General features: G+C 49.2%; 1 protein-coding gene across 1 annotated transcript in view; it reads right to left on the bottom strand.

Moving 5' to 3' along the window:
* Positions 1 to 765: 765 nt before the first annotated feature.
* The window catches only part of Ccdc69 (coiled-coil domain containing 69), a 41930-nt gene continuing 32006 nt past the window's right edge, over positions 766 to 10689 (bottom strand). The window contains exons 3-7 of the mRNA XM_008851869.3: positions 5680 to 5753; positions 3863 to 3964; positions 3317 to 3436; positions 2209 to 2306; positions 766 to 1581 (exon numbers count right to left, since the gene is read on the bottom strand). Coding sequence (XP_008850091.1) covers positions 1500 to 1581; positions 2209 to 2306; positions 3317 to 3436; positions 3863 to 3964; positions 5680 to 5753 — 476 coding nt within the window. The 3' untranslated portion in view covers positions 766 to 1499. The remainder of the gene's footprint in view (positions 1582 to 2208; positions 2307 to 3316; positions 3437 to 3862; positions 3965 to 5679; positions 5754 to 10689) is intronic.

The following is a 10689-nucleotide window of genomic DNA, read 5'->3' as shown; positions in this document are numbered from 1 at the left end:
AAGAAGACTAAAGAGGAGGCTGGAAAGTAGCTGAGTGTTAACAGCTTGGACTGTTCTTGTACAGGACTTGATTTTGGTTCTTAGCACCCACATCCGGTGGCTCACAATCGCCTGTAACTCCAGCTCCAGGGAACCTGACATCGTCTTCTGGCCTCCACGGGCACCTGTATGTATGTGGACATGTATGCACACATAAATAAAAAAGATAAATAAAAAATAAAATAAATTAAAAAATGTTAGGTGTGGTGGCACACACCTGTAATTCCAGCACTAAAGAGGCTGAGACATGAGGACTGGAGTTCAATTTCAGTCTGGGCTACACGGTGAGTCTGAGGACAGACTGCACTGAATGAGATCCTGTCTCCACAAAATGAAACAACAAATCAAAAACAAAAGAAAAGTTAAAGCTCAGTGAGGCAGCGGGGGTAGAAAATAAGGAAAAGTCGGGCATGGGGGTGCACGCCTTTAATCCCAGCACTCGGGAGGCAGAGAACTCTCAGTGAGTTCAAGGCCAGCCTGGTCTACATAGTGAGTTCCAGGACAGCTACAGGGAGACCCTGTCTCAAAAAGACCAAAAAGCAAGAAAGAAAGGAAAAAAAAAAAACAAACAAAAAATGTGAAAAAGAAAAAAAGCACAAAAACTGGGGCTACAGGGAGACCCTGTCTTAAAAAGACCAAAAAGAAAGAAAGAAAAGAGAGAGAGAGAGAGAGAGAAAGAAAGAAAGAAGACCAAAAAATGTGAAAAAAAAACCACAAAAGTATATTCCATTTAATTTTTAACAAAATAATTTTTTGCATTAAAACTTTAGATAAATATGCTTCAAAATATTAATAGTTCTTATCTCTGGGGCAAATTCAGTCCTTTATCGAGTTGGGTATGTTAGCACATGCTCATGATCCCAGCACTCAGGAGGCTGAGGCATGAGTTCAAGGTTAGGCTACCTGGGGAGACCCCGCCCCTCCAGGTAATAAAACAATATTGTATTTATTTTCCTTAGCTTGTATGTTTTACCGTTTTTCTCAGAGTGAGAAGTATTGGTGCAGTAATAAGTTGATAGGTTGGTGACTTGTCAGCCAAGTTGATGACCTGCGGACTGGGGTTGGCTCCTCTTTGTCAGATGGCCCCAAATGGCTTTGGGTACCTTCGGACAGGCTTGGAACGACCTAGAAAGAGCGAGAAGGGGAGGGAGAACAAACTCCATCCACTCGCTTGCTCCTGGGCCAGCAAAGGAAGGGCACTTCTTGGGGTGATCCTGATGGCCACACTCTGGAGGTTGCTGGCTACACGCTTACACCCACATCTTGTCCCCACCCTGTCCTTGCTGAGAAAACAATAGAGTGGCTCTCACTGTCTTCTCCAGAGTCTTTGGTGGGAGCTGAGTCCAAGCATCATGGTGGGCCCAGGTCCCATCTCTGTAAGGCGAGGTGAGGAGGAGACCTCTGTGGTATAGCAGGGGGCAGTGGAGGTGGAGGTTGCTGGCCCCAAGGACCCAGTTGGCTCAGTGGCTCCTCCGTCTGCTGCAGAGTGGGCCATCCTGTGACCCCTTTTCAAGGACCTGAAGCACATCTTTCCAGAACTGCCTGTGGTACAGACAGAGCAGGGGTTGCCTGAGGAAGCAGCTGCCACAGGGACCAACCTGTGCCCCCCAGCAAGCCTTCCTGAGGTAGGCCACCAGCTTGCTTCAGAGCCCTCCTCCCACCCCACCCCTGACCCCTGCCACCTGCCTGTATGTGAGGGGTAATTCTATCTGTTGCCCAGTGCCAAGTCCTCACAGGCAGAGCTCTGGGTGGCTCCAGGCTCGGCCTCACTGCCTAGCTGGTCATCTTGGGTGACTCTTTGGCTCACACTGAACTTTAGTTTCCTCATCTCCAAACAGGACTGTAATAGGACCCAGCACTTAGAATCCTGACGATTCCACAGGAAAATATGCCAGGTATTCAACTACCTATGACTGACACAGGACTTTGGTGCTTGGTGACAAAGACTTAGTTAGGACTGAATCATTGCATGCAGGCCTATTCAGGTCAAGTTTCCTGTTTCCTCTTCCTCACGTTGGGAAACTGAGCCTCCTGACTCCCAAGGAAAAAGGAGTCATACTCCCTAGACAGGCTCTGGGCACACCTGCCATCCCTCCCCATCTGAGTCTCTCCCAACTTTGGTTTCTGGCAGGAGGGACAGGGTCAGGGGAAGGGGCAGGGGACAGCTACCTTGACATGGTTGCCCGGTTCCCGGCTCGAAAGTGGAGGTCCTCGATCTCCTGTCGCAGGGTGGTATTTTTCAACGCTAACATCAGATTTTTTTCTTTCTGTAACAAATCAAGGAGTCTGGAAATGTGCCAAGGTCATGGGACACAGCTCATGTTATAACCTCCCCCAGACACTGGTTCTTTCTAGATTAGGGTTTCCTTTTGTGGAGCAAGAAGCTAACCTAAAATAAAACCAAAGCGTTAAGAAAGGCCTGCTAATTATAATTCCACTGAGAACAAGGGCTGGATAAAGGCACTTCCTGCCAAGTGTGACAACCTGACCTGTGAATTCAATGAGTATAAAAGTTATTTCTGCTGAGTGTAGTGGCTCACACCTTTAATCCTAGCACTCTGGAGGCCAAGGCTGGTGGATCTCTGTGAGTTCAAGACCAGCCTCTTCTACATAGTTCCAAGACAGCTGGGGCTACAGGGAGACACTGTCTCAAAAAGACCAAAAAAATTAAAAAAACCCAAAACAAAGTTGAGTTAGTCTACTATGTTTTTCTTTATGAATGGGTCAGCAAAACTCACAGAGAAGAAGCCAGCCTGTGATTCCAGCACTTGTGAATTTGAAGCCAGTCTGGGCTACATGTTGAGTTCCAGCTACTCTGGGCTACCTAGAAAGCCTCTGTCTCATTCCACATCCAAACAAAAACAAACAAACAGCCCACCCTCACAGAGCACACTTGGGATGGCCTGGGGTTGTCTGGCACACGGGAGACTGGGGAGATTTCTTACAAAGGGACAGGTTCTGGGGGTGGTGTTGTCCCAGGGTTCTGAGCGCTCTTCTCTGGGTTCTCAAAGCCAGTTCCCAGCCCCATCCTTGTTCAGGCTGGCCTCCTGTCTGCCTGGCCCCTGCCTACAGTGTGACAGCTGTCGCCCCTCCTGATGAACCAGGCTACCGACCCCAGCACTGCCCAGTTACAGAAGCGAGAGGGGCCAAGGGCTCCAGTGACAAGGTCAGACCAGCCTCCTGCATGGGTGGCAGAGCAAGGCTGGTGTGGACCAACCCGGAGCATCCCACACACCCTTGACAGTGGAAATGCCCAGAAAGCAGCCCCTGCTCCCACCAGCATGTCCACAAGGAGCAGCTCCCTCTCCAGCTCATGAATCCGCTCATTCTTCAGCTCAATGACATGGTGCAAGCTCTCCAGCTCCTGCTCCCAGAACAGACCAGGGCTTCCGTGATCCTGGACAGGGACAGAGGGACCTTGTCAGCCCAGCAGGTAGAGGCGGACACGGGCCGCCTTGCTTCCCCTCCTGCCAGCAGCTCGCGTGGTGGCCTCAGGTGGGCGTTCACCTCCATCTCACAGCCCATGCCACACTTTCTCTCAAACTCTCCCACAGACACTCTTTGAAGCCTGTCTAGTAAAGGTGCTGGGATTGGTGGGCTGAGGGGCTGTGTTGTGTCGGGTTTGCTAGTCACCCCGAATTCCCGGGTACCAGAAGGCTGCGTGCTTTACCCTAGTCTCTCTCCTCTCTCTCAGAGTGACATGGGGACCCGCTTTCTTGCTCCTGTGGAGGTGTGTCAGGCCTGAGGCTCCCCGTCTCCTGTTGCCCACCCTTAACCTCTCTGCTGCATTATGGAAGAAGCCCCATTCGTGTTCTGCACCTACTTGGATGTGCCTGTTATAGACCCGGCTAAGGAGGTACCCCTGCACTCCGTTCATCCGGGCCCACACGGCCTCCTGTGATGCACACAGCTTTGCACTGGTGTCCTGGAGGAGGTGGCAGATGGAGTCAGTATCAAGCCTGGCTTGTCAAGGTGAATTTTATTATATCCCAGACAAGGAAGGGACTGGTGTTCAAGGCGTCTCTTGCCTCCCCGCACCCTCTACCCCTCACCCTTCTAAGAGCAGAGGAGAGTTAACCCACTGTTAACACAGCTTGAAATGTCCCAGCCCCACCTCTCACTATAGTCTTTAACAGCTCCCACGATGGTTAATATTGTCAATTTGACAAGATCTAGAATCACAGAGGAGACAGACCTCTGGGCATGCCTAGGAGGAACCTTCTAGATTAGGTTAAGTGGGATGGGAAGACCCACCTTAAATATGGGCAGCACTATGCCATGGGCTGGGGGCCTGCACTGAATGAAAAAGAGCAAGCTGCTGAGCACCAGCATCTGCCTTTCTGCTTTCTGACTGGGGACTCCATGTGATCAGCTGCCTCTTGCTCCTGCTGTCATGCCTTCCTGCCCTAATGGACTGACTCAGACCATTGTCCTTCCTTCAGCTGCTTCTGGTCAGATATTTGGTCACAGCAACGAGAAGAGTCACAAATAGAGTTCTCCAAACTCTTGGGATGACGTCCTGGCATTCAGGGCCAGCGTCAGCCTGCATTTGATACCCAGCTATGCCGGGGTCCTTTGCTCCTGTGTATCTAGTGGCTCAGCATCACATCACACTTCAATCACAGAGTGCCCTGTCTTCGAAATTGCCCACTGAGCGGTATCTCCTTGGGTAGTCCCTTTGCGGCAGAGGCCAACCTCTCCTCATGGCTCCCAGGCTTCTGCCCTGAGGCCGTTGTCTCTCCTTGGCCCCCTCACATCCCTGGCATCCTTGACTTCCTTCAGTTCCTCAGACATCCCATGTTTTCCTTTTCTTCCTCCATGTTTCCCAGCAAGCTGCTTGATTCTGCCTCAAGCTTCCTTCCTGCCCTTTCTCACTGAAGCCAGCCTACCTTTCCAGCCTACCTTCTAGGCTCTGGCTTAGCCCTATTCCTTCTGGGAAGTGTCTCCTGAGTGGAACACCTGCTTTCATGATCCCATAGGTCCCTGGGTCTTCTCCCTACCAGCTCATCGTAACAGAAGTCCATGCCCTCTCCAAGATCTTACCTATAGTCCTTGGGAAATGTTTTCGTTTCATTTCTGTCGCTGTGATAAAACAGCCCGATAAAAGGCAACTTAGGGGAGGAAGGGTTAATTTAGGTCCCAGTTCTCAGTTATAGCCCCTCACTGTGGGGAAGTCAAGGCAGGAACTTCAAACAGTCAAGAGCAGAGGGAGGAGTGACACAAACCCAACCTCTTGCTTGTTTTCAGTTTGTTTATGCTGCTCAGGACCCTGTGCTTACAGAATGGTGCCACCCACACTGGGCTGGGTCACATCAATAATTTAATTAAGACCGTCCCCTTCCAGGCATGTTCAGAGGCCAACCCAAGGCAGACAGTCCCTCACTGAGGCTCTCTTCCCAGGTGATTCTAGGTTGTCAAGTTGACAATTAAAGTTGAGCATCACTGGAAGTATAGGCCAACTGTATTGTCGAACCAAGTCCCCTTGGCTAACTGGGCATCACACATGGACATAGGGAAAACAGGATCTCCAGCCCCTTATAGCCCACAGAACTCAGTTATGGATGCTTCGGGGCTCTATGCACGTCCTTGCCAACCCTCTACTGCCCACTCCTGAGACTGACATGGCCCGGCCCTTCTCACCTGCAACAGGGCTTTAGTCTCTTGGAATGAGTTGGTAAGAGCATCTTTCTCCTGTTCATATGAGGTCTGGAGGACTGTGGGAAAAGTAGATCATGGTAAGCTCAGACACTCCCCTGAAAGCCTCTGGCAAGCCCCTGATCGACTGGGACCCATCAAACTCAGGAGCTGGGGGACAGTCTTCTACTTCCTTCTTGCTGTTGGGTGAGAACTTCAATTAGTTGGTCTGTGGGGCACTGTCTTGATTGCCAGTTGAGTGAAAAGACCCAGCCCATCATGGGGGTGCCACTCCTAGGCAGGTGGTCTTGGGCTGTTTAAGAAAGCTAGCTAAGCTTGGTGAAATGAGCAAGTCAGACATTGAGCTGAAGGAGAAATCCCCTGCTCTGCAGCTTTTGTGCTTAAAAGCCCTGCATTTCCACAGCTCTGGGTCACAGTGCAGCTCCCGAGCCTGCCTGTGTCCCCAGCCGGTCGGTCTCAATAAAGCAGTTAAGTTCTCCTGAGTCTCAGTGTCCAAGTGGTCAATTTAGGGAATTCTTCAGACCCCGAACAGAGCCAGGAAGCAACACTCTTCCACGGCTTCTGCCTTGAGTTCCTGCTCTGATGTCCCTCTAGCAGGGACTGTTACCTGGCTCATAAGCCAAGTAAACTCCTCCCCTAAGCTGTTTTGGGTCAGAGTGTTTTATCATAGCAACATGCTAGGAGTTTAACAAAGATTGTGGAAATGGATACAAATTCCAACCTGGGAAGGAACTACCAGAGCCTGGGGATCACTCAGAGGTCCTTAAGGCTCCGATGCGAGGATCCTGCAGCAGGCCTGACTTTGTTCTGCTACATGAGACCAGGGGCCTGGCATGGGACAATGCTGGGCCATGAAATCACAAAAGATACAATGCTACGGTAAGGACGGTATACTGGTGGCAGGAATCCACCTGGTCCTGCCTCTGCCTCTTCAAAACTGAGAGACCTTGAGAAGATGACAGCAGGCAACTCAGAGTCCAGTCATCTCAACTGTGAAATGGCCTCAAAACTTACCCTGTTTGTTTCTAAGGGCCAACTGCAGGGTCCCAGAGCAGAGAGACCTGCCAGGTCTTCCCAGATGGGGCTGTGCTGCACAGAGCTGGGAGTGTGTTAATCTCAGCATCTATCCAGATACAGCTTTCATTCCACCTCCCTCACAAATTCCCTTAGGAAAATTCCCACCTTCTCTCAACAGGAAGAAGACCATCTGGAAATGGCCAAGGTAGAGAAATAGAGCAGAGGGAACTGGAGAGAGGGGTGGTTAATATAGCCAAAAGCCAGGTGAAGGGCAGCAGGGTCACAGAATAGAGGGTTCACCCAGACACGAGGCCCTTTGTCTGTAATCCCAGCACTTGGGAGGCTGAGGTAGGAAGATCACCAGAAATTCAAGGCTGGCCTGGGCTACAGAGTGAGAACCCCCATCTCAAAAACCCAAATCAATATGTTTAAGGTAAAGAAAAGAAAGAAGGAAGGATGGAAGAGGAGGGAGGAGGAGGAAGAGGAGGAGGAACTGAGAGATGGCTCAGTGGGCAAAGGATTTGCTATATAAGCAGGGAACCTGAGTTTAGACCCCAGGGACCAGATAAGAGCCAGGCTCAGCAGTGTGGGTCTGTAACCCCAAGGCTGGGAGACAGGAGACCCTGCTGGCAGTCAGGCTAGCCTAACTGGGACACTTCAGGTTCAGTAAGAGACCCTGTCTGAAAAAAAATAAGGAGAAGACTGACACAGGAAGAGACCCAAAGTTGACTTCTGGTGTCTGAATATACATGCAGGAGTACACACCCTCACACATGTGCACACATCCACCACACACATACTAATGTCAAAACGGCTAGGATTAGTTGTATAAATGCTACACCCCTAACTTTTTTGTTTATTTAGTTTTGAGACAGTCTTGCTACTGACTGACCTGGGACTCCCTCTGTAGTCCAGGCTGGACTCAAACTCACAGTGATTCACCTGCCTCTACCTCCTGAGTGCTGGGATTAAAGGTGAGTGCCACCATGCCTGGCTGCATCCTAATTAAAATTTATTTATTTGCAGGGCGTGGTGGCACATGCCTTTAATCTCAGCACTCGGGAGGCAGAGGCAGGTGGATCTCTGTGAGTTCAAGGCCAGCCTGGTCTACATAGTAAGTTTCAGGACAGCTGGGGCTACAGGGAGACCCTGTCTCAAAAAGACCAAAAAAAATATTTATTTTTTTTATGTATATGAGTGTTTTGCCTGCATGCATGTAAGTGCACCCATGCATGCAATGCCCATGGGGACCAGAAAAGAACATTAGATCCCTTGAAACTGGAGATGTAGACAGTTGTTAGTTGCCATGTGCTAGGGTGCTGGGAACCAAGCCTGAGTCCTCTGTAAGAGCAGCCAGTGCTCTTAACTTCTGAGCCCTCTTTCCAACCTCATACATCCCCAGTTTTTTAAAAGCATGGCATTCTCTAATTTGCCCTTCAAGACCCACTCTGGCTCCAGGTAGGGATGGTTGAAACTAACCCCCCCCCCCGCAGCATACCCCCTCACCAAGGGTGGATGGTTGTTGTGAAGTACACAGTGAACGGGGCCGTCACTGCAAAGCCTGAAAGTAACCGGTGGCAGCAGGTCAGGGGAGAAGACCAGAATCTGACGTGCCATGGAACCAGCAAACAAAACCAAGAATCCTAGGCTGGGGTGCAGCCCAACATGCAGGAGACCCTGAGTTTGATCCCCAGCACCACATAAACCTGGTATGATGGTCCACACATGAAATCCCACTCTGATCTCCATGCATATGATGTGGCACGCATACACAAATAAGTGTAATAATAAAACATGTAAAACCATAAAGGATAGCTGGGCATGGTGGCCCTGTCCCCAAAGGACCAAAACAAAACACAAAACTATAAAGGAATTCTGACCATTGGGAAGAATCCAAGATAGGCCTCCATTCTAGGTTTTATGGTATGGTACTTTGTGTTAATGTATTTATTGTGCAAAAATAGTATCAAAGCTGTGAGAATAGGACTTCCCAAAAGCCTCATGGGTGGAGAAGTTGGTGAGCCTCCTGAGCAGTAGCTCTGGCGGGCCCTCGGGTGTTGGCCAGACTTTAGGCTCCTCGGCAGGGTTCTAGTTCTCTTTCCAAAGTTCTGTGCCAGTGTTGCAATGGATTTTAAGAGTTCCAAACTTGTAGGGACCTCTATTCCAGTCACTCTATTTCTGGGAATTAAGGAATGAGGCAAATCATTTACAGGAGTCAAATTCGGATGTCTGGACTCACAGCAAGCAAACACACTTAAGTTACGGTCTAGACTTGTTTTTATGAAAAAGTTCTCACTGTAGCCCAGCTAGCCTCAAATTCACTGTGATCCTCCTGCTTCAGCTTCCCAAGTGTTAGGATTACAGAGAAACTGTAGGTATGAACAACCATGCCTGGCCTGATTTAGCTTTCTTTTTTTTGGTCTTATTTTTTGAGACAGGGTCTCCCTGTAGCCCCAGCTGACCTGGAACTCACTATGTAGACCAGGCTGGCCTTGAACTCACAGAGATCTGCCTGCCTCTGCCTCCCGAGTGCTGGGATTAAAGGCCTGAGTCACTGGTTTAGCTATCATAAGCGTTTTTATAACCATGTACTCATTTAACATTGTTTGATACAATGTTAAATGAAAAAACGGGCTGGAGAGATGGCTCAGCAGTTAAGAGCACACACTGCTCTTACAGAGGACCTGAGTCTAGTTCCTAGCACTTATACTGAGCAGCTCGCAGCCACCTGTAACTCCAACCCCAGGGGTTCAACACCCTCCTCTGGCCTCTGCATGCACTTGCACACACAACACACACATACATAAGTAAAAAACATAGAGGCTGGAGAGCTGGCCCAGTGGTTAAGAGCACTGGCTGTTCTTGCAGAAGATCTAAGTTCAAATCCCAGCACTGACATGATGGCTAACCATCTGTAATTCCAGTTCAAGGGGATCCAACACCCTTTTCTGTCCTCTGCAGGCACCGTATGACAAGGGTGCACCTACATACATGCAGGCATAACACTCATACATAAGAATATATAAATAAATCTTTAGGAAAAATCCAAGAAGAGGGCGGGTTATATAATTTGCATATAAATTACCTATGACCATGATTGCTTTTAAAATAAATAATTGGGGAAGCATCAGGTAAGTGCTGACAGGGAAAAATCTGTGCTGGCATTTTTAAGGGCAAATCCAAGGGTTTGACCATTTTGAAGAAGCCATACAGATTGTCAAAGTGCACACAGGAAATCACTGGACAGATCGGTGGTTAGGGAAATGCCCAATAAGCCAGGCGTGGTATCAGGAGACAGAGGCCAGGCCGGTTGGCTTAGTGTCCCAAAAGCAAACAAACTAGCTGGGTGAGATGCCACATGCCTGTAATTCCCACTCTTGGGAAGCTGAGGCAGGAGGATCACCATGACTAAAAGCCAGCTTAGGTCTATAGTTAATAGTGAGAGTCTGTCTCAAACAACAAACCAAAAACAAGCAAGCAAGCAAACATCCACAAGGCAGTCCTACTTCATACTGACTGTCATGACGTAACAAGGTCATGGAAAATCACAGGAAGATGTACCTATGGGCAACAGGCACATGAAATAGGCTTAACAAAATTAATCATTAGGGAAATGCAAATGAAAACCACAGGGAGATGCCACCTCAGCCTCCTCAGAATGACAACGGTGACGACAGCAGTGAGGTCACAGAACAGAGGAGGAAAGCCACCATGGAAGACTTAAGGCGTTTCTCAAAAGACTAGTACAGAGATTCCATATACCTTAGCTGCTCTCCTCCTGCATGTTCAGCAAGGTGAAATGCAGACAGCTGTCCCAGAGAGCGCTTGGGCTGGTGACACCACTTACAGTGGTTGGAGGGAGAGGCGGTGTAGGTATCCATGTCATGATGACTAGGTAAATGAGGGATGGTATGTCCATTCAGTGGAGTATTACTCAGCCATATAAAGGAGTGGAGTCAGATTATGTTATGTCATGGA

This window comes from Nannospalax galili, unplaced genomic scaffold (genome assembly GCF_000622305.1).
Source record: "Nannospalax galili isolate Female #2095 unplaced genomic scaffold, S.galili_v1.0 scaffold706, whole genome shotgun sequence".
Taxonomy (NCBI): domain Eukaryota; kingdom Metazoa; phylum Chordata; class Mammalia; order Rodentia; family Spalacidae; genus Nannospalax; species Nannospalax galili.
Note: the sequence above shows the minus strand (reverse complement) of the source record. Positions and strands in the feature narration are given on the sequence as shown.